A 26,616-nucleotide genomic window follows, 5' to 3' on the forward strand; every position below is an offset into this window, starting at 1 on the left:
GTTTACTAGACTAATTCCCAAAACAGATGCACTGTTGATTAAGGATAGTTAGATAGGCTGGGCTTGTACCCACTGGAAGTTAGAAGATTAAAGAACAACTTGATTGAAATAGAAGACCTGAGGGGTCTAGGCAGAGTGGACGTGGAGAGGACGTTTCTTGTTGTGGGAGATTCTATCATTAGGGTTGGCAGCATTGGCAGCAAACGTAACAATTAACACTTCACGTTCAGTGCGACTTCAAGAAGTGTCATACTGGACTTTAAATGTTGACTGTTTCTCCCAGAGATGCTGCCCAGCCTGCTGCATTTATCTAACATTCTTTGTGTCGGTTTCAGATTTCCGGCATCCACAGTATTTCACTTTTACTAAAACTCCTGTGACTGTTTAGAAACTTTGAGTCGCTCATTTAAAACAAAGAAGAGGCAAAATCATTTCTGTATGGGGAGTCCTTGGAACTCTTCCTGCAAGGCGATGGAAACAGAATCCTTGAATGTGTTTAAGTCAGAGGTGGACAGTTTCTTGTTAAGTAAGGTGTTGAAAGGCTATTGGGGAAGCAGGAATGTGGAATTAAGATTACAAACAGATCAACCATGATCACACTGAATGGCAGGGCAGGCTCAAGGGGCTAAATGGCCTACTCCTGCTCCTGATTATGTGCATCAGGAACATCCTTCCTGCATTTACTCCATTTTGTCCAGTTAGAATTTTACAGAATTCTATGAGATTCCCCCTCATCCTTTTAATCTCCAGTGAATATAGTCTGAACCAATCCAATTGTGGGCGGCACGGTGGCACAGTGGTTAGCACTGCTGCCTCACAGCGCCAGAGACCCGGGTTCAATTCCCGCCTCAGGCGACTGACTGTGTGGAGTTTGCACGTTCTCCCAGTGTCTGCGTGGGTTTCCTCCGGGTGCTCCGGTTTCCTCCCACAGTCCAAAGATGTGCAGGTCAGGTGAATTGGCCATGCTAAATTGCCCATAGTGTTAGGTAAGGGGTAAATGTCGGGGTATGGGTGGGTTGCGCTTCAGCGGGGCGGTGTGGACTTGTTGGGCCGAAGGGCCTGTTTCCACACTGCAAGTAATCTAATCTCTCTTTGTACATCAATCCTGCCATTCCTGCTGAACTTTTGTTGCATTCCCTCCACAGTCAGAACACCCTCCCTCAGGAAGAGACTACCAAAACCGCACACAATATTCCAGGTGTGGTCTCACTGATGCCCTGTACAATTGCTGGAAGACATCCCTGGCTCTGGTACTGGAAATATCTTGCTCTGAAGGCCAACATATCATTTGCTGCCTTCACTACCTGATGCAGCTGTATGCTTACTTTGAGGTACGTGTCCAGGGATGATGAAGAAAAAATTTAAAATATTGACTTATGAATATGATTCTCTATACAGAGAGATGATGTTTAAAAATATAAATCTGAAAACGTTTGCTGGTCTCTCAAAAACCCTTCAAAAAGAAAAATAAGAGTGAAACACATCCTGTTCAAAATGTCTGAATAATACTTTCAGTACCAGCAAGGTAAGCTGGATTGTCCAAAGCAACCTTTCCACCAGCACAAAGGGTAGTACATCTCAAAATTCTGGCTATGCATAAAAACAACCTGATGAGAAAACTCAGATTGGAAGGAGATTACTTTCCACACTACTGCCTCACAGCGCATGAGACCCGGGTTCAATTCCCGCCTCAGGCGACTGACTGTGTGGAGTTTGCACGTTCTCCCCGTGTCTGCGTGGGTTTCGTCCGGGTGCTCCGGTTTCCTCCCACAGTCCAAAGATGTGCAGGCCAGGTGAATTGGCCATGCTAAATTGCCCATAGTGTTAGGTAAGGGGTAAATGTAGATGTAGGGGTATGGGTGGGTTACGCTTCGGCGGGGCGGTGTGGACTTGTTGGGCTGAAGGGCCTGTTTCCACACTGTAAGTAATCTAATCTCATCTAAAAAATGTTTTAGTCTTGCTTTCAGCCAATGCTATTCAAAAATATATACTGCCTTGCAATGCCCACCCCTCTTCTAAACATGTGGATCAATGCCAAGTTACTAAGCACAGAGCTCACAGGAAAAAACATGTTCAAAGCAGTAAAAGTAATTATTTTTAAAACATAAAAATTAGAACAATGTTTGAACTACTTTTTTCCTGAATAGAACTGAAAAAAAAAGATTTTGTTCATTATATTCCAATTATACATAGAACAATTATATTCCAGGAAATGTTTATTAAATAAACACAGCATATTGCATTTTGGCATTTATAATCCTAAAACATCCCAGAAAGCAAAAATATCCCCCATATTCCACAGCAAATCAAGTGATACAATCATACTCCATCCTCGCCAAGTCATCAAGGACAGATTCATTCTGCCTCCATCTGCCAATCTCCCACTAGTCACTTAGCCCTCAAGCATCCCTCATACCCATCTCACCAAAAAAGTCTAAAAATTAGTTGCTCCATTAAGTCATTTATCCCCTCCCTGGTCAGTGTCACCCACCACCTTTTCATTCTGCTGATAATTCACATCAAACTGTTTTTCTTTGGTTTAGGGCCCTCATCATTCAAAATCAAAAAAGGTCATCGAAGGAAAAGTTGAAACCCAAAAAAGGTGAAGCATTTCATTTGGCAGAAGCAGGTTTCCAAGGTGCATTATCTAAAAAAGACATGGTCAGTTGTGGAGAAGCAAGGAAAGCAACATGGAACGTGCATGGGTAAACCATAGAAGTTTGATGAAGCTAGGAAGAGTATTTAAAAACAGAAGAGAATATTTGTGGACTTTGACTTGCATGTATTGCACCTTGTATATGTCAGGTGGTTAACATTAAATTCAAAATTATAATGCTAAACATTTTAAACCATACACAGTGAACTGAATGTATTTTTTAAAAATATCCAAAATCATTGATGAGAAGGCTATAAAATGGAATTTAAATCACTATAGTCATTGAGTCCACACTAACTCATTTGGTTTGCGCGGCTTTTCTTAGTTTAAAAAAAATCACAACACCAGGTTATAGTCCAACAGGTTTAATTGGAAGCACACTAGCTTTCGGAGTGTCGCTCCTTCATCAGGTTGTCAACCACCTGATGAAGGAGCGACACTCCGAAAGCTAGTGTGCTTCCAATTAAACCTGTTGGACTATAACCTGGTGTTGTGATTTTTTTTTTAAAAAAAACTTTGTACACCCCAGTCCAACACCGGCATCTCCAAATCATGGCAGCTTTTCACAAGTGATATTCTAAGCATCTATAAATACTGGATGTACATAACGAATATCAAACACTGGATTAGTGGTGCTGGAAGAGCACAGCAGTTCAGGCAGCATCCAACGAGCAGCGAACGAATATCAAGCCTACTCTGTACATGATGTCAGGAGAATGGAAATTTGTTTCTCTACCCAGAGATGTTTCTGGCTAAAATCGTAAGAAGTTGCAAACCATTATCTACGCATTTACCCCAACTCAATATACATTCCCACCCTGAATATTGGGTGAAGGTTAGCAAAAAGCCCCAATACCACTACACCCAACTATGGGGGTGCAGCTCAAAAGGCTCCAAGCCTTAAAGACTGTATCTTTAAAGCATAGAGGCTTATCATTTGATGCCTGTAAAATCACTAAATATTTACTTGTTCAACACAGCAGTGTTTGAGACTGATTGACCTCTGTACTTGCAGTTTTTCAAGATAGGAAAATGATAACCCAGCCCTTCTGTACTGACAGTTAAATTTCAAGGATTTTAAATGTGAATGTTACATTCTTTTATCTCCCTTTCAGGCATCATAAAACACTTAATGCACGATAATCACAAAGCTATAGGATTGTTACTCTCTCCTTTTACGTGTCAATATGGCACATTTCTTATTGCGCACACACAGTATCTTGCTTATAATGCATACACAGCTCATATCATTGAGGAGGAAGGAGGTGGGGACAATTATTTGTTTCTCTAATAAAACAAAATTCTGGGAATAAGTCAGCAGGTCAGCCAGCATCTGGAGAGAAAGCAAGCGGGAGCAAATTTACATTTTTGGGACATTTGAATTCCAGCCACATATCAACATTACTATTCCAGAGCACAATTAATCCTTGGCCTCATTTCCCCATCCAGATTTTAAAAAAAGGAATGTTCTCATTTCTGCTCATTCAACTACTCATTGAAAGCACAGACTGCTACTTTACCAATCACTTTCAATCTGAGCATGTGAGCAAGGGAGAGTGCAATTTGAGAAATGAAATTTGGGTACTGGGTGAAGTGTCAAATTCAGAATCAGTTACAAACCACACAAATGCTCTGACTGATTTTAAACCAGAGGACAGTGAACTGCTCCATCCAGATCTCAAAGCAATTCCACACATTGACAGGTCATCACAAATTTTCTGGTCTAAAGCTTAAACATGGCCATACTCTGGGGCTGAGATAGCAGACTGATAGCAAGTGCAGTGGGACCGAGAAGATTCGGGAATGCTTTCTGGTGGACTCATGCTAAAATACAAACAAAAACCTTTTACAGGCTTTGGACAAGCTGGAAAAAAAAAGATTTTTTTTATTTCTGGAATACTTCCAGAAACTTGTTCCTGGAAAAGAGTAAGTTTTATCAGCCTCTCCTGTGAATCACAAAATTTCATTTCCGAATGCAGATCAAGCTGTTACACTTGCAATCTTTTTACAAAAGGAGGTTCTTACAGTTTACTTGACCCACTATTGACTACAACACAACCAGTAATCTCAAGTTACTAAGATTCAAAACCAGAAACACTTGTCTGGTAAACAGATAGTCTGGCGTGATACAGACCAGGAAAACAAGATTTAAACTCCGGTCTGTGCTGTCATTTATCTCAGTGATGGGGTAAGACAACTTATCTCCACACAGTTAGTTTAGGAAGGAATACTGAGAAACTCAGGTAGTAATCCCTTTCATTCTAATCCAATAAGCCATCGCCCAATTTCCAATTTGAACCTTCCATGAAGGAGTAGATCTGACTTGGTCGTCGTGTCCTCACTGTTAGAGAGAGTGTTTGCCAATACTCAACTGGCATTATCATGGCCCTTATCATGGTCCACAGACTGACCATGTCTTTTTTTAGATAATGCACCTTGGGAACCTGCTTTTGCCAAATGAAATGCTTCACCTTTTTTGGGTTTCAACTTTTCCTTCGATTACCTTTTTGATTTTGAATGATGTGGGCCCCTCAGCCCAGGGTGAATAAATACTTGTGGAACTGGAGTGGGGAGGAAATTGCCAAGATAGGGCAGGAATGTCATGCACGAGGTTTTGAAACCAAGTCTGTTAGATTGAGCAATCCTCAGTGTTACTTCTCTAAAGCCTCCCACTCAGAATACACATTCTACACAGTGGTCACTCTGCCAAACAAAGATGCATTTTGCAAGGTTAGCAACTTTATAGCTATTCTCTCTCATGTGGAGCTTTTTGATGAAGACAGACAGTCCAGGCAAGAATTAGTAGAATTTTCCTCCTTGCCCCTCCTTCACATAGGAATTTGAACATTTGTTAGATAAAGATACAAGCATCCCCAAATGGGAGCTCCTACATTAAACCTATCAGTGCACTAAATCAGAGCTCAGAGTACAATGCACAAATCTGCATTACAATTAGCTCAAACCAACAGAAATATGGAACCAAATTGGACTGAATCATGTGGGAATATGCTTACTATAAAAAGTAGAAATCAATGTATAGACCTGTAAAACTTATACATTGATCACACCACCATGTCCAAATTCCTACCCATCATGCAGTCAGACAAACATTCAAATCAGGTCTGTCCAAAACATAAAAATGCTTCTCTATTTCTCCCCTCATTCCTCACCATTCACTGTTGAAGTAGTCAACAACTGCTGAGAAAAAAGTAGCATAGTTGCCATCCTAGATAGGAAACAACTGGTTCTTTAATTGTGGGCAGATTGTAAATCCAGTCCTATGCTTGGCAAACCATGCATTTTTTGGCAGAGCTTGCTGAATAGCGATCAGGATGGGTAACATGGAGTTGATTATATTCCTTTTCTTTCCTGCATAGCCCAGGACAATAAAGTTGGCTGCAGTCCCCACCACATGCTCTGATAACTCTTGCACAAATAAGGGGGCAAACCTACAACCTTCCAGTGTGTGTGGCTCAGTACCACAACAGTCAGATTAGCTCCTATTTCCATTGAGCCACCAATGGAACAGGTGGCGATGATGTTTAAAAACTAACATGCATCTTTGAGCTAGTCAGTAAATGATATCCAGACAGCAAAGAAATTACTGTTATATAGTACACTGCAGCTTTAACAGAGAACGTATGAAACATTCCAACTTTCAAATAGGGTCCACAGGGACATGGCGCTCAAACAGAAACCAAAGACCTCCGCATGTCATTCTCCGTTATCACTCTGAAAAATCAAGGCCAGTTGGAGATTAAATTCGATATCTAGCAGGGAATGTAATCAGATTCTACATGTTAGTTGCAAGTGGACACCAGATGATAACAAAAGGTACCACAGATCTGCCATAATCCTCGTAGCTTCAGTGTACTAGCACTTACTGAGGAGGCAAAAATGCACAGAGACTGGTGTACGACCCATCAACATCCCGTACTGAAGGGCAGCAAGTCGGTGGTTCCTTATCAATAATGGAAGTCAGAACTGGACAGTAGCCCGAGAGAGATTAGAGCTCACATCATTTTAGGCGATTCCCTTACATAAACCAGTCATTGATCAATCTGAATGAAAGCTCTGGGAGCCAGAAAGCGAACGGCTAAAAAGAAAACGAATTATTTATACACAGGTGTTATCTCAATTGCTGTAAAATGTTATCTATGCTAATAGCCGTGTTCATGATTTCCTCAAGAAACTAAAAGTTGACTTTGGATTTCAATTGCCTGCACGGTTGCCCTGTTGGACAAGTATTAACCAGAAACACATTTAGCCACAGAGCTTGGATGCAATCCTGCTTCAGAAATCACAGTATTCAGTCTACACACTGCCTTCGCCCGTTCTCCCACTCCTCACTGACAAACCCCCACCCGCTCTTGTGATTGACAGCGCGAGGGGGCGAAGACAACGCGCGGCAGACAACCGAGGACACCAAACAAGCCAATCAAAGACCCCCACCCCAGAAAGAAGGTGGGACTTCAGGGCTACTCCAGCAGCACGCGATTGACCACAGTGTCCCTGTCAGTCATAGCGCCAACTCCCTTCCCCCATTCTTCTCTTCTTCCCACACCCCCCCACCACTAGAGCTTCTTTTACCTCTCGAACGCCAGACGTACGAGGAAGATGCCAAATGCAAGCGGGAAAGCGAAGAGCAAATCACCAGCTTGCGGATACTCGGCATCGTCGGTGTTCTTCAAGTCGGCCCAAGTAACGTTGTGAGGGAGCCAGAATCTTTCATTCCAGAACCAGGCTGAGAAGCCGGCCATGTTTGAGTGGATTAAGCAAGTTCAGCCTCTTCCTTCTCGCACTCCGTTTCTCTCAGGCGGGGCGGTGTCGAACTGCCTAATAACCAGAATATGACGTCACCGACAGGGGCCCCGCCCTTTTTTCTTTAGCGTCATCCAAACCGAAAAGTGCTTAGTAGCGCTGGAATTGAAGCAAACTGCCTCTATATACTATACATTCGAATAAGGTATTATTGAAGTACCTTTAATAATTCCGGTAACGTTTCAAATATCAGTTCTAGACAGTGTTTTTCATTGCTGCCCTCGCAATTGTGACCTTGTTGAATACATTACTCAAGTCTGCACATCCCCAATAACTCGTCAGAAGAAACCACCAACTTAACGTTCTTTTAACCTCACAAGCTGCTTGTACAATGTGTTTAACAGCAGGTCTATGGACTGTAAAGTTATGATGGTCGAGTTACGTAAGGATTCAGTTAAACAGGCAGCTGCAAAATTTCAGAAAAATGTGACAGGATTGTTTCTTACTCTGTGTCAGGCTCCGTAATCTTCCAAATTCGGAGACAAAACAACGAACCAAATTAAATAGCACACCCTTGACAATTCGTCAAGCATTTATGTCTATAAAGCCTTGCAAATGAACTTCCACAATGCACTACAGTCAACAGAAAATTAACTAATTCAAAGTATTATCTCCTTTTCCAAATTCTTGAAGGTGTTGTCTCCTTCCAAATCTGTACCTCTCTTTACTGCAACTGCGTTTGGATTTCACCAATGTGGCCTGACATAGCACTGAAGTGGCCCTACTTAACGTTATAAGTTGGTACTCTTGTTACTATGACCATGATAAGTTATTTCTTCACATCATTCATGACCTACTTGCAGCCTTTGGTATGGTTTGCCATACTGCATTTCTCCAATGTTCTCTTCTACCATCCAGCTGAAATAGAACTATTTTTATAGAGTCTTGGAGATGTACAGCATGGAAACAAACCCTTCAGTCCAACTCGTCCATGCCAACCAGATATCCCAACACAATCTAGTTTTTCAGCTGTATTTCGCTCTTACACATTCTGTCGGAGCCAAATTATCGTCTTCAATTGCATAGTAAAACATAGAACTGTGAATGCTGGAGATCTGAAACAAAAACAGAAATTGCTGGCGAAACTCAGCAGGTCTGGCAGCATCTGTAGGAAAGAAGCAGAGTTAATGTTTTCAGTCCAATGACTGTTTATTAGAACACATCAGTTGTCATCCTGTGTCCAGCACCATTTCATCTGGTGACCCCCAAAGATCTATCCTTGGTGTAATCCTATTTATCAGAATATATTCTGACCATTGGCAACATAATTTGAAGATGCAAATTCAGATTTAAACTACTGCCAGCACTGAGCTCTTCCATTCTACTATCTCTTTCAAACACTGTGTTGCCAATCTACTTGTCTGTTATCTAATCTGAATTCCTCTTCCTTGGCTACTGTCTGAGGCAGAATCAGACTGTCCCTAACCTTGACACCCAACACAACACCACCCATCTTTACCTCCGCCTCAACCGATCTGCTGTTTAACCCTTGTATTTATTTTTGTTACCTTCAGCCTTGACTATTCCGACGTTTTGTATGTATAGCTGACTATAAGACAATGTCATCTAAATGAATCTTGTTCAAATTTGGTTTTAAGTTTGAAAGGGGAGGATAATATGCACAGGGATAAAATGTTCATTTCATACAATGTGGGGAAGTTTTGAAGTAGACTTAGAGTCATAGAGTTGTACAGTACAGAAACAGATCCCGAAGGGTTTTTGCCCAAAATGTCAACTCTCCTGCTGCTCGGATACTGCCTGACCTGCTGTGCTTTTCCAACATCACATTCTTGACTCTAATCTCCAGCATCTGCGGTCCTCACTTTCGCCAAATCCCTCTAAACCCTTTCTATTCATGCACTCATCTAGATGCCTTTTAAAAGTTGTAATTGTACCTACCTCCACCACCTCCTCTGGCAGCTCATTCCATACATGTATCACTCTCTGCCTGAAAAAGTTGCCCCTCAGGCAACTTATTAATATTCTTCATTTTGTATCACTGTAAATATCTACTTCCATAGGCAAACTCATATTTTCTATAAATTGAAACTTTAAGTTGCATGTAAAATGTATGGGAAAATGTACTACTTGAATGTACGATGAACATTTAGGCAGTCACCAGAACTATTGCTTGACCAAGTTATGCTCAGTTTTTTCTGAACTGTTGGAAAGCACTTTTGCTGCCAGATCATGAAATTCAGGCTAAAACTTAATTATTCAGCAATTTAGTGAACAAGAGTAAAATTTTACAGTATGAAAAATGAATCTATGTGTAAAAAATGCTTCATTCTCACTACTTTGCTTGTACGTAATAGGATTTCTGAGTATTTGTTAAATAAACAGCAACATTGTACTTGCATTGGTGTCATGCATCAACAGAATGATCTGTACATGTGATGGATCTGTGTGATTTGAATTAACAATCTCATTGTAATTATCCCCAGATGGAGGCAGATTCTGGTTACAAAACCATTGATCAAGATAGATTTGAAAGATGCAAGAGCAGTCTCTACCTGACTAAAGCAATTTGTATATCAGCATGACAGAGCAAGACTGAAAGCATGGCTTCCTGGTAGGACTGCTATTATAAATAACATCTCATTCTCCCAGCAATCATATTATATCCTGTGAAAGTGCTTTGTGACATATAAAACAAAGACTAACTTAAATGTCTATGTGTACCTTTTGGAAATTACAGATTAACCATTTTCCAGTTATTTATGATTTGATTAGCTGTTATTGAAAGGGCTACTGAAATAGTCACATTCATAGAAACACATTCCCATTCAATTAAACACTATAACAGATAGTTGTGACAAGAATATGGAGTGCTATGTATTAATACTTATAGAAATAAGTTGTACACCCACTTTTATTTGGTGGCTTACGGAAAATAATTTAACTTTACCCCAACATCTCAAGCGAGCAACCCCTCAATTGGAGAGTTACTGAAGCATGGTTTCTGCCATGATTTTATTACAGAGCAGGTGTCAACCCTACCTTAGCTGAAATGGGAATTGAATCTCTGACTGTTGGCTTTATTCTGAATTACATGCTCGCGGTCAGGTCAACTGATCTAACTGACCCTTCTTACCCAGGCTACTAATGAGAGATGGCATGGGAGATCCATTAATACCACAAATAAAATATAATAGGGCAAAAGTGTGTCTAGCCTCATTCATTATACCCCATTTGCATTACTATTCTGTGTTCCTGTTTTTAGTGAGGGGTACAATCACTGCATAGTGGCCCGCCCTCCTTCCTGAAGATCTTTTTTAGGACTTGATGGCCAAGGAAGGTACATTTCTAATAGAGCCAAACAGGTTGAATATCAACCTGCAAATCCTTCCTACGTATGCCAATAGCAGGCAGTAAGAGCAGGAGAGATTCCTGGCCAGTAATGTAATGGAAAGAAAATTGGAGCCTGTACAATCACTATTCATAGCTCCAGACTACAGTATGTTGAAGTGTATGTAACCATAGCAACTTGGACTGCTTGTGGGGTTGGATTACTTGGTTGAATGGTCACTGTGGATACGCTTGGTGCTAACATCATGGAGTTTGATTCTTGTTCCAACCATGGTAGGTTTTGGACTTGCCTCCTTGCCCTATCCACAGTAGAGGTCACAGTGCTGTGGGTCAGACCTGCCTTTGGGCGGAGAACTGAAGAAAGAAAAGTGATTCACAGAACACAGCAACATTGAAACAATGACAATTCTGTAAGCATTGGTACCCCTCCAACACAGCATTTAAAAAAGGTCACTTCTATGCATGAACCTGGATAATAAATGATGACAAGGCTCCACTATCAAACCCAATCATGTCAGGAATATAATCTCCACATTATGATACCAGCAAATTCAATTCAGAGATGAAACTTCAGAAAATGCAGAGGCATAAAGACTTTGTATTCTCTATATAGAGAGCTGGCTGTGAGTTTGAAATTGTCACATATCAGGAATTCGGATGCTGTCATAAGTAGTCACTTAAATCTGGAGTTTGTAATCACAGCAGATTCACTACCAACTACCATTGCACAGAAGAAAATAAATCGTCCATAAAAATGCTCTATTGCTTCTCTTTGAAACATTTTAAATCACTTCATACACAATAAATTTGACTTACACCGCCTTTACCTGCTGTCAATGCAACCTCAAGATATAGTTGGTAACCATACCTATTAACTGGTGATGCAGGGGGTTCCATTTTCAAAGGAACCAGCTGCCGGGTGCTTGCCAGTTTTAGGTGATAGGTGTAAGTCCCTTTTACTGTGGAATCAAGGTCCCATGACATAAAGAGAACCCTGATTGTCATTTTCGGTCTAAATTGATGGAATGAATCTAAAGTCCAACAATTTCTATGAGCAATGGAGTTAAAGAAATCCGCAAAGATAAATCTTGAATTATTTTGTCAGGCCACATGTGCTATCCCAAGATCACTGTGTATGTGAACCGCTGCTCACTCCATAGTTCACTTTTACTGGTAACCACCCCTGTATCTGATATCAATCCAGTGAACTGCTTCAGGAGCTCAGTTTGGCATGCTGTAGCTTCCCTGCCAAATTTAAGTGAGGCTGGAGCCACCAGTTTGGGCAGTCAATTAGTATACTCCTCATTCAGATCACTCAAAGCACAAAATAGACCCCCGGTAAATTACACTTGAAATGCAATGACTGTTGTGGTGTAGGCACATCACTGTCTAATGCACAGCAAGATCTCTCAAACATAATGACGAATAATTTGCTTTTCAATGGTGATATCACATTTAGGCCCAAATGTGAGGAGAGCTCCTTGCCGATTATCAAACAACCTCATAGGATGCTTAAAGTTTATTTGAATTGTCAGGCAAGGCCTCAGTTTAATATCGCATTATAAAGACAACATGCCCAATGTACTGTTATCTTAGTATTGCACAGAATCACCTGTCTAGATTATCCACTCAAATTTCTAGCATGGGATTATGAATCCAGAATCTTCTGGCTCAGAAGCAAGAGTCCTATCCACTGAACCAAACTTACGTATATGTTGGTGAATAATTATGAATTAATTGTTGTTGATTTACCAGTTTTTTCTTTCTTCAGTTTAGCAAATTAAAATTTACTGTTGAAGTACAAATCACCTAGCTGGGAATGCAAATCCAAGAACCGTTGTGTTGAAAGAAAAACCTCTGTGTGACATGTGACAGGAGGGCCTGCTATTATTAGGCATGATGTTCAAAAGTGTTCCTACGAGGAAAACAGCCATTTGTTGTGGGGCATTAACATAGTGAAAAGTTTCAGCCATACCACAAATGACAAACAGAAGTTGATGGATTTATTGATGTTACTGGTAACCCAAAGTATGCTACTAATCTGAATTACCCTAAATTTCTATAGCATATACAATCTTAAAAAGAATTGCAATTTGAAGAAGTAGTATATAGTGATTGGAATGATGTCAACCAGGTGAATCTCATAGAATGAGTTCCCTGATTGGACCAGGTTAACAGCCCTAGATTAACCAGCTTAATCAGGGAGTCCTGGCTCACAGATAGCTGTGTCAGTGTCATGTACTATGCACATGTAACTGAAGGCTGACTTGGTGACGGGATACCGGCTTTTGTGGAGTTACTTCATAGTACAAAATAGAATTCAAGTTGTTGGTTGTTGTTCTTCCCTTCCAAGAAGGATGTTCACCAAGAAGGATGGCACGGTGGCACAGTGGTTAGCACTGCTGCCTCACAGCACCAGAGACCTGGGTTCAATTCCTGCCTCAGGCGACTGACTGTGTGGAGTTTGCACATTCTCCCCGCGTCTGCGTGGGTTTCCTCCCACAGCCCAAAGATGTGCAGGTCAGGTGAATTGGCCATGCTAAATTGCCCATAGTGTTAGGTAAGGGGTATGGGTGGGTTGCACTTCGGCGGGGCAGTGTGGACTTGTTGGGCCGAAGGGCCTATTTCCACACTGTAAGTAATCTAATCACAACTAAGCACCAACTCTTCATGTGTGGACCTAACCAGTGATGGTCAAGGAGCTATTAAATCTCAGGAAGAACTCATAGCAAAATCCAGTTTTGTTAGCAATTAATGTCTATCCATAGGCAGAGTCTGTTAGCAGGGACTTGATGGAATACAATCAGGAATTAGCTAAATAACTCCTCCCAAACTCAAGTGTGCTGAGGAGCAATTAGATCATGGTTGGTCAGAGGTTAGCACTGCTGCCTCACAGCTCCAGGGACCCGGGTTCGATTTCCACCTTAGGTCACCATCTGTGTGGAGTTTGTACATTCTTCCTGTGTCTGCGTGGGTTTCCTCTGGTCAGGTGAATTGGCTATGCTAAATTGTCCATAGTGTTAGGTGCATTAGTCAGTGGTAAACATAGGGTAGTGGAATGGATCTGGGTAGGTGGATCGTTATGGACTTGTTGGGCCGAAGGGCCTATTTCCACACTGTAGGGAATCTAATCAGGGACGAAACCGGAGAAATTTCCAAAACTGCAAAGTTTATCTAGTCACTGGATAAACTTATGAAGTTGTCAGAGGTAACAAGTCAAATTTTAATGCCAGAAAATGCAATTTCTAGCAGCTGTGTTAGCATTTATTTTTTGTTTTCACGTCTTTTCAATGATTATAGTGAATTTTCCTTGTCTGCCAATTTTCTCTTCCCTCCTAAACATATATACATTAGTTGCAAACAGTAGAGTTATGGAAAACTCATTCCCTTATACTTTGGGAAAGTACAACAAGCAGAATAGATTGGAATAAATGAACTTGGCTTTTGAGGTTAGAATTTTGTCCTGTATTTTTGGACATAAGATAACAATTTTCATTATTTTTCATGACTCATCAGAAAGCATTGAGTCACTTCAGGAAGTGAGATCATGGGTGAATTATGAAAAAAATGTGAACTAAATCACTGATTTCTTGCCCCACATATGTCACAGAGCCATTCTGCATTACTCGTCCTGTTGATTTTTAGAGCGTGCATATTACTGAAGACCTACTTTTATGTTATTAATCAGTTACATCATTCAAACTTGTTTGGCTTTTGAACATAAACAGCAATTTCAAAGCATGTTTTCCTTCCACGTTGTTTTAAGAAACCAAGATGGAAAGTGTTTTTGACCTATGAAGACGACAGTGGTCATTAGGATGGAAAGGTAATCAAACAGAGTGAGGCCCAATACAGTAGCGCCTCGACATACGAACGATCCCGTCAATGAACAAATCAGTTTACGAACAGGATTGTATGTAAAATTTTGCTTCAACGTACGTACGAAATTCAAGGCACGTACGCAAAAAGCCCGTGGTTTCATTGTCATTGTTCTGCTTTACTACGCGTGCTTTGAACGCAAAAGCTCTCGGGCCCCGCATGATCTCATAGTTAGTCTTTGGCGCACGCGCTGTGAACATCCAACGTCCAAGCATTCTTATGCTTTTTTTTTGTTTTTTGCATTAAATTAGCTCTCATTATGGCTCCCAAGAAAGTGAAAAGTGGTAGTGATAGTAGTGTTAAGAAGCCTAAACGTATTACTGTAGAAACAAAGAAGGAAATAATAGCTAAACACGAGAATGGTGCTTGCGTATCTGATCTTGCTATGCAGTACAAGATGGCGAAATCGACTATCTGTACTATCCTAAAGAACAAAGAGGCACTAAAGGCAGCTGACGTGGCTAAAGGAGTGACTATTTTAACAAAGCAAAGGCCTAACTTGTTAGACGAGGTTGAAAAATTATTAGTTTGGATAAATCAAAAAGAGCTTACTGGAGATAGTGTTAACGAGACTATAATCTGCAAGAAGGCTCTACACATGCACTGTGATTTGTTGGTGACATCGCTGAGTACAAGTACTGCTAGCGTTGAAGAATTTAAAGCCAGCAGAGGCTGGTTTGATAAATTTCGTTGACGAACTGGAATCCATAGTGTAATAAGGCATGGAGAAGCAGCTAGTTTAGACAAAAAGGCAGCGGAGAACTTTGTGAAGGAATTCAATAAAAGTTTGTTGAAGATGAAGGTTATGTCTCACATCAATTTTTAAAACTGTGATGAAACTGGACTTTTCTGGGAAAAAAAAATGCCCAAAAGGACCTACATAACCCAAGAGGAGAAGGTACTACTGGGCCACAAACCAATGAAGGACAGGTTAACGCTTTTGTGTGCGAATGCAAGTGGGGATTGCAAGATTAAGCCTCTATTAGTCTACCACTCTGAAAATCCTCGTGTTTTTCAACACAATAGGGTGTTGAAGGCTAAACTGCTGGTAATGTGGAGGGTGCATAGCAAGGCTCAAGTCACGTGAATGATTTTTATGGAATGGTTGACAGAAGGTTTTGCACCAGCTGTCAAGCAATATCTTGAAACAAATAATTTGCCACTTAAGTGTCTTCTAGTAAATGGGCAATGCTCCTGCCCATCCAGCAAATTTGGTGGAAGACTTGGACATTGAATAAGACTTCATAAAAGTAAAGTTCCTTCCTCCCAACACCACTCCTCTCATCCAACCCATGGACCAGAATGTCATTGCAAATTTCAAAAAAATTATATACAAAGGCTCTGTTCACCAGGTGTTTCCAGGTCACTAATGCCACAGATTTGACCCTTGGTCAGTAGTGGAAGGACCATTTCAGTATCCTCCACTGCATAAGCCTTATTGATAAGGCATGGAACGAGGTCTCTTTCTGTATGTTACAGTTGGCCTGGAGGAAACTTTGGCCAGATTGTGTACCTGAGAGAGACTGAGGGTTTTGAGGAGACATCAGTAAATGTAGTGAGCGAGATTGTGACCCTGGGCCAAAATATGGGCTTGGAGGTAAATAAGGATGATGTGGCAGAGCTGGTGGAGGACCACAGACAAGAACTCAGCACAGAAAGATCTTGTTGAAGTGCAGTAGGAGCATTCTGGAGAGAAGGAAGAAGAGGGAAGATGTATCAAGTGTTCAAATCAAAGCCATTTGTAGCAAATGGAGTGAAAAGTGCAGGCTTTTGTTGAGAGGCATCACCCTAACAAAACTGACCAACAGAGCAGTGAACATTTTAAATGACAATGGGATGTCCCATTTTTTGGAAAATTCTGCAAAGAAAAACAAACAAGTTTCTCTGGATCGTTTTCTTGTGGCATCACTAACCTCCAAGAGACAAAAAAAAAGACTCCGGAAATATCCGAACAATGGGAAAATTGATAGTTCACGAACCAGGTCCTGGAACAGATTACGTTTCCTCCAGGCCAACTGCAACGTACAGAAAGAGACCTCATTCCATGCCTTATCAATAAGGCTTATGCATTGGAGGATACTGAAATGGTCCTTCCAAGGGTCAAATGTGTGGCATTAGTGACCAGGATGGCACAGGATTGCATCATACGATTCCTAAACTTTACAATGGGGGATTGAAAACCCTTGCAATTATTGTATGCTCTTAGATTTGATGGTACTAGTGGGTGCTGTTTGTTACATGCAACAGTTTTGAGGAGAAAAGCTATTAGTTGTATAAAGACCTTTAAATTGCTCCACAGAAGCTAGTTTCTGTCACCAACTCACCCTTTATTCACACAGAATAATTGACATTGAGAGCGAGTGCAGAGGAAGCCAGCCGAGAGTAAACAGAATGTCTGACACTTTATTTTTGTTTTTTCTTTTGACCCCTACACTTCTGCCTAATTACAGTAGTGCTTATTTTTCCCCAGCACCCATATTGTGTGCACATAGGTGAGAGACAGGGAAGGACAAGGTGTACGATTCTTTATTCAATTTCCACCACCAGGAAGAAGAGAAACACCCAAGTGGCTAGTGACAAGCAGCATTGCCCTTTGATGTGAAGGGCACTATGTGATCAAACAGTGAAGGGTAGAGATTAAATCAAAAATAGAATTGGAGGGGAAAAAAAACACTCCACTCCCTGAACATCACATGCTCCTTCTCCAGGGACACCTGGGCTCAAACATAACCACAGAAGAGGGGTAAGCAATCAATCAGCCCTAACAACCCCCTCCACAGCCAGCTACCTGGACCTGTTTATGGCCAGGCCCAGGAGCAGACCCACAGGTCTGCAGACCTGTCCTCCTCTTCCATACCAGGTGCCTGAAGATCAGGAGCATGGGACTGAAGAGCAACCAAAAACAGAGGCGGAAGTTTAAGAAAAATCAATGGGAGTGCAAACACCCACTATATACATGGTCCACAGACTCCACAGCACAAGCAATTGTGCTGAGAGTCTGTGAACCACTGCAGTCTGGTTACAGGGGACTGCTGCATGCAGTGCCCCCAACCCCAGCTCCCTGAGAGAAAAAAGGGGGAGGACTCCCATGTAGAGACCCCTCCACTGGGGATCCCCACTGCCTGATGGCAAATCAGCACAAGGTGTCCTCAGGCAGTGGATGAGGGAGAAGAGGTGGACATGTGCAGCAACCTATACAGGGCCTGCCTTTTTAATGTAAAAAAGAAACTAAAATTCCAGAGATGGCTCAGGTTGTGGGACACTGGTTCCCAAATGAAGTATGGGACCTTGGGGCCAATGTGAAATTCCATCCAGGCAGGGGTAAGTGCAGATGGGATTCCACTGTGCATCTGAGCATCCAACTGGTGCACTGTGTCAGATGGTAGTGGCCATGCACTGGATGTCCACTGCTGCCCTGCTCACTATATCCTGTTGCAGATCCAGCCCAGGCCCCACCACCCAGTACATCCTAGATCCTGGTCACCCTCACTGCCATGGCCCACCTCTCCAACAGCCACTCAAACCCATAGAGTAGGAGGTGCAGGATCCTGACCAATGGCTCCCTGACAACAGCTGCTCCTTCTGCTGGAGGGTAGGTATGATGTGATTTGACCACATTGCAGACAAACTTTTGTCAGCCAGGGCTCCCTGATTGGACTAAAGTAACAGCTCCAATCAGACAACTCATTGAGAGGTCCATCTGGCTGACCTCATTACCATCACTAGATCCCTCCCCCTATAAACTTGGGGACATAGGCTGATTTCTTTTCTTGTTGCCACCCCAGGGAGTTTTCACAGCAGGTCTGGTTCCTCTGATACTGGCAGCATGTATAAGACAGTAGCCAACCTCTTGCACCCAGGATGTTTCAGAAGACATTCATCCACTTTATCAGGTGGTACCTTGAGGCTGTGACATCCACCATGTCCATATCTGACAGAGGTGGAGAGCCCATGAGTTCTGACAGCCTTCCAGGCTGTTGAGGGGCTGATATATTTTGCTTCTGGTATGAAGCTACCAAATGCCATTTAACTTTAAGAAACACTTAGTTGCCAGCTGGTAAATGATAGTTCATTGAGTAACTAACACTTCCAGGAGCCCATGCATTGCAAAAGATGGTTGGATTTTTTTCCAATCATTGATATCCAAGTGTTTGGCAAATGAACTCTATGCACCTTCAACTTCGTGGTTGACACCTATTCAAAGTTGAAGAATGTGGAGCCCACAAAATCCCTTCTCTTATAAAAGAGACCCCTCAATATTTTAAAAGGTAGCCAAGACCTAACACTCTTATTTTAAAAAAGCAGATCTGAAGTGGATGTTCCAGGTGTGATGCAGCTGGTCAAACCACATGGCTTTACAACAAAGCAGAATAGAATTTAAAGAGAGGGGGTTTGGTTTTTTAAAAAAAAAGTATAGGTCAGGTATAGATGAGAGATTAAGGTGAATCCTTAGAAGATTATAAAGGCAGTAGAAGTATACTCAAGTAGAGGGAAATCAGGAGGACAAAAGGGGGACATGAGATAGCTTTGGCAAAGAGTCAAGGAGATTCCAAAGGGTTTTTGGAAATACATTAAAAAAGGACAAGAGGGTAAACTAGGGAGAGAATAGGGCCCCTCAAAGGTCAGCAAGGTGACTTTTGTGTAGAACTGCAAGACATGAGGGAAAGACACTGACTATTTTGCATCAGTATTTACTGTGGGGAAAAAAGGACATGGAATATATAGAATCAGGAGATAGATGGTGACATCTTGAAAAATGTCCATATTACAGAGGAGAAAATGCTGGATCTCTTGAAATGCATCACGCGGATAAATCCCCAGGACCTGATTAGGTGTACCCTAGACCTGTGGGAAGTGATTGCTGGGCCTCTTGCTGAGATATTTGTATCATTGATGGTCACAGGTGAGGTGCCAGAAGACTGGAGGTTGGCTAGTGTGGTGCCACTGTTTAAGAAGGGTGGTAAGGAAAAGCCAGTGAACAGACCAGTGAGCCTGATGTCAGTGATGGGCAAGTTGTTGGAGGGAATCTGGAGGGACAGGATGTATGTGTATTTGGAAAGGCAAGGACTGATTAGGGATAGTCAACATGGTTTTGTGTGTGGGAAAACAGGTCTCATTAACTTGATTTTTGAAGTAGTAAGAAAGAGGATTGATGAGGGCAAAGCAGTGGATGTGATCTATATGGACTTCAGTAAGACATTCGACAGGGTTCCCCATGGGAGACTGGGTAGCAAGGTTAGATCTCATGGAACAGGTGGTGAACTCACTATTTGGATACAGAACTGGCTCAAAAAAAAAGAAGACGACAGGGTGGTGGTGGAAGGGTGTTTTTCAGACTGGAGGCCTGTGACCAGTGGAGTGCCACAAGGATCAGTGCTGGGTCCACTATTCATCATTTATAAGTTATTTGGATGTGAGCATAAGAGAGATAGTTAGCAAGTTTGCAGATGACACCAGATTCAGAGGTGCAGTGGACAGCAAAGGTTACCTCAGTACAATGGGATCTTGATCAGATGGGCCAATGGACTGAGAAGTGGCAGATGGAGTTTAATTCAGATAAATGAGAGGTGCTGCATTTTGGGAAATCAAATCTTGCAGGACTTATGCACTTAATGGTCAGATCTGAGGGAGTGTTGCTGAACAACGAGACCTTGAAGTGCAGGTTCATAGCTCCTGGAAAGTGGAGTCGCAGGTAGATAGGATAGTGAAGGTGGCATTTGGTATGCCTTCCTTTATTGGAAAGCGTATGGAGTACAGGAGTTGGGAGGTCATGTTGTGGTTGTACAGAACATTGGTTAGGCCACTGTTGGAATATTGTAGGCAATTCTGGTCTCCTTCCTATTAGAAGGATGTTGTGAAACTTGAAAGGTTAAAAAAAGATTTAAAGATGTTGCCAGGGTTGGAGGCTTTGAGCTATAGGAGAGGCAAAATAGGTTGGGGCTGTTTTCTCTTGAGTGGAGACAGGGGTGACCTTTGAGGTTTATAAAATTAGGAGGGGCATGAATGGAATATACAAAAAGGTCTTCTCCCTCGGGTAGGAGAGTCCAGAACTATGGGCATAGGTTTATGGTGAGAGGGGAAGATTTTTTTAAAAAATGCAAGGGACAACTTTTTCCCATGCAGAGGGTGGTGTCTGTATGGAATGAGCTGCCAGAGGAAATACAATTGCAACATTTAAAATGCATCTGGAGGGGCATAATGAATAGGAAGGGTTGGGAGGGATATGGGCCGGGTGCTGGCAGGTGGGACTAGATTGGGTTGGGATATCTGGTCAGCATGGAGGAGTTGACCTGAAGGGCACGTTTCCATTCTGTAAATCTCTGACAACAACAGTTGAAAACATAAGGGAAGCAGAACTTAGAATAACTTAAACCTAACCAACCAACAATTAACTGTTCCAATACAGTAACATCCCACAAACATACCTCTTGGCAAGAAAATGTAAATTCTTACAGGCAGGAGGGATCATCCTCCTGAATGATTTCAGAGAAACTCAGGAATCCTTACTGGATCTTGACTCTTCTGGGCTCCAACATCTTGTGATTGCTGCAGCTTAAAAAACTAGAAAGCCTGAACTGGGAGAACTGGCCACACCCCTCCAAGTGTTTTTAAAGCAAGGCAAAAAGTCTTAAAACCTAGACTCTTCTGCACCTCTGCTTTTATGACCTGTTCAAAACCAAACTAGACAAAATAACCTTTATATTAAAAAGTGACAGCATCACAGCCCATAGTTGACCTGAAATCAAGTCCAGGTTTTAATCTGGCAATCCCATGAATGTGGGGGAGCTGCTGTTGGTAATTTTTGTCCTTGGTGGTACTCTGGGCATTGCATCACCAATGCAGCGTCAGCATCTGATCCTAGCCACCATTTTCATTTTGGACATCCCTGGATCACTCTGGTAGAGTTCAGCCAGTATCTGGCAGTGACCTTTACTCAGGACTAAATCAAATCTTCCTTCCCATAATGGAGCTCACCATAGCAGATGGGTCTCACCAGGTCCAGAAATATTTCAGCTCTGGTTGAGATTACTTGTTTCTCCTCATACCAGCAGCTGTTTAGTTTTGCCAGGACCAGATCTGTGATATGGTCAGCAGTGACTGGAAGGTGTCCAGAAAGTTTAAAGTCAGAATGGGCTAAGACTAAGAGCCACTTCTCTTCCCTTACTTCTAAACCTGAGCTACAAGACCATTTCCAAGGTGGACTCTTTCAATAGCAGATTAAAAAGGTTGCCAGGAAGGAAGCCAGGTTACATGTGAAATTTGTAATAATTCAGCTAATCCAAAAGGCAGACCCATGCTCCTGTATGGACATGGGAGCCAGGGCACCTTTGATTACCCTGCAACAGGTTATTATGGTCTTGTTGACACTGTAGCTAAAGTAGATTACAGTGGGTGCCTGGAACAGACATTTTTCCCCTTTTAAAAGGAATACACCACCTGGGAGAAATGTCTAAAGACTATGTCCAAGTTCTTGAAGAGCTCCTTATTGGTCTTCCTGGTTATGAGCACATTTACTAAATGGTAACCTGGGGTAGACCTTGTAAAATGTTCTGCATCACCCACTGAAATGGCTCAGGCTGAAAATACTTCAAAAGGCAGTCTCAAATTGGTACAAACTCTTATGGTATTAATTGTAGCATACTACTGGGAAAATCCACCATCTAACTCATGTTCATCTTAGTGAGGGACAACATCAGTGCTGGCTTTGTGTTTAAATCCTCTATGCCAGGGATTGGATATTTATCCAGCTGCAAGAATCTGTTTACCATTTAACATCCCCACAAAGGCAAACTGGGTTTCACAATCAGTATGACTGGTGCTGCCAATTCCACAAACTGGTCTGGTTTGATGATTCCTTCACTTTCCAGCCTCCTGATTTCTGGCTCTACTTTTGCCTGTAACAGCAAAGTCATTGGGCAAGCTTTGCCAAATCATGGCATTACTTCCTGGTCAACATGCAAGGTGGCCTTGGCTCCTTTGATCATCCCTAGACCTTCCCAAATACTTCTGGCATTTATTTAGGATGACTCAGGCAGCCATTTTCTAATCAAAAAAATGGTGGGTCAATCAAGGAGAGTCTTCCTCAACCAATTTCACCCTATCCAGCTTGGGCCAGAGTCTTTTACTACAGTCAATGGTAAAAACCAGCTGCTTCTCATAAGAGACCAGAACCGAAGTTGGACCCTTAATCTGTAAAGGTTCCCTGGTATAGGTTCTCAGTCTAGTCAAGGTCTTAAGCTTAAGGGCTGGGAGTCCATAATGAGTTCTGTTAAAGACTGATTCTGCAATCAGTGATACAGCTGCACTGGTATCAACCTCCATTAGAAATGGGTGACAATTTAACTAGATTGGTTCTGATTTCGATGTTGTTAAGCAAATTAGCTGTTCCAAACCAGATATAGGTGGACCTTCCAGAGTGTGCACTCTCCCAGATACTGGCCTATGAGATCTCAATTTAGGTCTAATGGGACTCGCTGTCTCATGTCTGCATAGTGGCAGCAACTACAGTGGCTTACCAGCCCAGATCCTGAAGAAAAAGGTTTGTCCGAGGCTTGGCTGTGGGCTGACCTAGAGTCCGTTCAGGATACGTCCAGAGTAAGGCTATGCAGTTGCCTGCACTCAAGTTGTACCCCAAGCTCAGTTGACTTGGCAAGGGTGTCCACTTCCATCAGAATACCCTGCAATCATGCTCCACTTGCCACATTTTATGATGTCAAAGACAATTGCAGAGTTTGAAGTCCAGTTGTGCTTTAACTAGTAGGTGCTTTTGAATGTTCACATTAATTCCACACACCAAATGGGTTCTCAGCATCTCAATAAGGGTTAAACCAAAGTCACATATCTCTGCCAGAGATTTTGACCTAGTCAAAGATCTGACATTGATTCCCCAGTTCTCAAATTGCCAAGTAAAAAAAACAATTGCATCTCTGAATGAGAGAGAGCTTGGAATTGTAATATTCCTTAACTAAATAAGTCAACTCTTGAAAAAGTTCATTTGGTGCCTCAGGAAAGACTCCCAAACCAAAAAAGCTTCAGGTCCACAAAGTGACCAGACCCTCTGACACTTGTCTGTCAGCCAGGGCTCTGATTAGACTAGGTTAACAGCCTAATCAGCAGGGAATTATTTGGAGATGATAGTGTTGGACTGGGGTGTACAAAGTTTAAAAACCAACACCAGGTTATAGTCCAACAGGCTTAATTGGCAGCACTTGAAGGAGCAGTACTCCAAAACCTAGTTTTTTTTTCAGTTAAACCTGTTTGACTATAATCTGGTGTTTCTTCCCCCCCCCCCCCAAAAAAAAACAAAATCTCAATCAGGGAACTCATTTTGAGATCCTCCTGGCTGATCTCATTACAATCACTACAAAGCTGAAGGTTTCTCTGCATATAGAGGAATGGAGAAAAACTAACACCCTCCTCCCATTCTTCACACTAGAAATACAATTGTGAATTTTGGAAACCCTACATTCTTGAATTGTTTTTTCCCCACCTGTAAGCCTGAGCAAGCAACTCCATTGTGACAAGCAGATGGAGCACAGCAGAGTTGAATTATAGCCTCAAACTTTCCAGCAGGGGTCACTAGATAGCCTGCCTAGACCATGGACTACTCTTTAGAATCAATCAATCAGTCTCATTATGTGAGATCTCCAAGACAGGCACCTCAATACTTCACTACCTCAAGCCCACAGATAATAGTGCTGCACTTCAATCAAGGATGTTCAACCTTGGATCTTTGGTGACTGTCCAAGGCAGACTTTGGGGTACACAGTTGCCAGGCAGAGACTGATAGCTAACTCCAGTAGCTGAGGACAGCCTCAACCAGAACCTTGCGTTCATGTCACACCATGTGACCCCCACCACACTATACACTCACGCATCTATGGGGCAAATTTGCATTTGCCGATAGAATCTATTTTGAACAAAATAGAATGTGTAGACACAGTCAGTCCATATGACATTTTATCGATTCAATTTCCAAGTTAGAATTATTCTGACAAGGTTGGGATACAAACAGACTAACTGCACATCCTAATGCATTATCTGAGCCAAGATGTCACTTTAAAAAGAAAAGACCTCAAGTTCTTAGGACTGACTTGAAAGTAGTTCTGGGATTTACATATTAAATCAAAAAACTTACATTTCCAAAGTGATTAAAGACATAACAGCAATCTAGATTTGTACAATACATCTAGTTATATGACATCTTTTACTATAAAATTCTGTGTCCTATGATCCTGCCCTACTATCTACCTGACAGAAGGAGCAGCACTATGAAAGCTTGTACTTCAAAGTAATGTGTTGGACTATCACTTGGTGTTGAGATTTTTTAAACTCTGGTCAACCCCAGTCCAACACTGGCATCTGCACATTGTAGATATCTAACTGTTAGACTTGGCCTGTGATTTCATTCCATGTATAGTTTTATTCTCATTTGGGTGAGCCATCACACGAGTCAGCATCCTATTCAGTCAACTTGATCATTCCTCACTAAATTGGTATCACTTGATAATTTCTCAAAATGCATACAATAGTTGGTGTGAGCATAGAACAATTCCCATTTGTCTAATAGGAGATAGTTTGAGCTTGAGGTTGGGATGTAGGTTATAACAAAATGGTGGGAGCTTCACCATTGGCTGTTCTGTACCTGAACTGGGACTGCTTGATACTGTATGCCAAAAGTTCTAGATTAGCAGTCTTAAAAATGACAAAGTTAATAGATTGTAAGTTAGATAACCTGAAGGCAAATAAAAACCATACTTCAGCATTAGTTCTATCATTACAGTGAGCATTAAGTCACTTTCTAGCACTAGTTTTGAACACTTCAAATCTACAGAACCATTCTACTTCCATGTTCATTGGTTTAATCCAGCATTGTCAAATCAGTTAGGTTGTTTCTGCAGGCATTTGACTTTCTGAAATGAAAAATATCTGAATTAGCATACAAGCTTATGCACAAGTTGTAAGACAATAAATTTCACCTTTTGTCACTTTGCAAAGAATAGTTCCACCAGCTACTTCAGTGGGGATTCATTGCTAGAAACTGTTCACATCCCTGCCTGTCATGTCGCACAGTAATATAAAACTGGAAAGTTATGCAATTTGTTAATGTGGTGTTAATGGAAAACCAGAATATATTTTTTCGTTTCCTTGAATATTACCAGCTTTCTTTCACATTCCTGTATTTTTTTGCCAGAATTCCCAAAGAGCTGAGATTACCAAGTGCAAAACATTTCATGAGTTCACTCTTGTCACTCCCTGCATGACAGGTCCCTGATCAGAACTGCCCTATCAGGGTGCAGTTCCAAGTGAAAACATCTCACCCTATGATGAAACCAGGTAGAATCTTGCCTGTTTGTCCTCCCAGTTGGAGGACTAGTACACAACCAGAGGACCCAAGGAGGCAAAAAGCAGCAAAGATAAAATTATGTTTTGATTATTTTTATTCTACAGCAGTATAAAAGTCAACCAGCAAAAAGGCTTGGTTCCAATTCATTTTCTCTGTTAGTTCAATTGAGGGGCCTTTGATCATATGAGCAGAAAAGCTTCAATATAAACCACTGAAGTTTGTTATTTTATATATAAAGTAAATGGAAAAGAATTCATTGCTGCTTAAGTGAGGGTTAGATAGGGTCAACAATGAGAACCTTTTTGCCCCTCAGATGAAAGGCTAACATGAGGGCATATTGCTTTAAATTGAGGGGCAAAAGATTTGGGGGTAGTTTCTTCACTCTGTAGATTAGATTACTTAGTGTGGAAATAGGCCCTTCGGCCCAACAAGTCCACACTGACCCACCAAAGCGCAACCCACCCAGACCCATTCCCCTACATTTACCCCTGCACCTAACACTGGGCAATTTAGCATGGCCAATTCACCTGACCTGCACATTTTTTGGGATTGTGGGAGGAAACCTGAGCATCCAGAGGAAACCCACGCAGACACGGGGAGAATG

At 41.8% G+C, this 26,616-nt stretch overlaps 2 protein-coding genes across 4 annotated transcripts in view; one reads left to right on the plus strand and one right to left on the minus strand.

Moving 5' to 3' along the window:
- Positions 1-7,416, minus strand: part of cers5 (ceramide synthase 5) — a 112,410-nt gene extending 104,994 nt beyond the window's left edge. For both annotated transcript variants that reach the window (XM_072567259.1, XM_072567258.1), the window contains exon 1: positions 7,247-7,416. In XM_072567259.1, the coding sequence (XP_072423360.1) occupies positions 7,247-7,416 (170 nt within the window). The remainder of the gene's footprint in view (positions 1-7,246) is intronic.
- Positions 7,417-7,496: 80 nt separating this feature from the next.
- LOC140471277 (STE20/SPS1-related proline-alanine-rich protein kinase-like) overlaps positions 7,497-26,616 on the plus strand; it is a 222,316-nt gene continuing 203,196 nt past the window's right edge. The window contains exons 1-2 of one of the 2 annotated variants that reach the window (XM_072567257.1): positions 7,497-7,622; positions 9,922-10,049. In XM_072567257.1, coding sequence (XP_072423358.1) covers positions 10,039-10,049 — 11 coding nt within the window. In that variant the 5' untranslated portion in view covers positions 7,497-7,622; positions 9,922-10,038. Of the gene's footprint in view, positions 7,623-9,921; positions 10,050-26,616 lie in introns of those variants that run through there. The other variant, XM_072567255.1, reaches the window with a different exon arrangement.

Source organism: Chiloscyllium punctatum, chromosome X, assembly GCF_047496795.1.
Source record: "Chiloscyllium punctatum isolate Juve2018m chromosome X, sChiPun1.3, whole genome shotgun sequence".
NCBI lineage: Eukaryota > Metazoa > Chordata > Chondrichthyes > Orectolobiformes > Hemiscylliidae > Chiloscyllium > Chiloscyllium punctatum.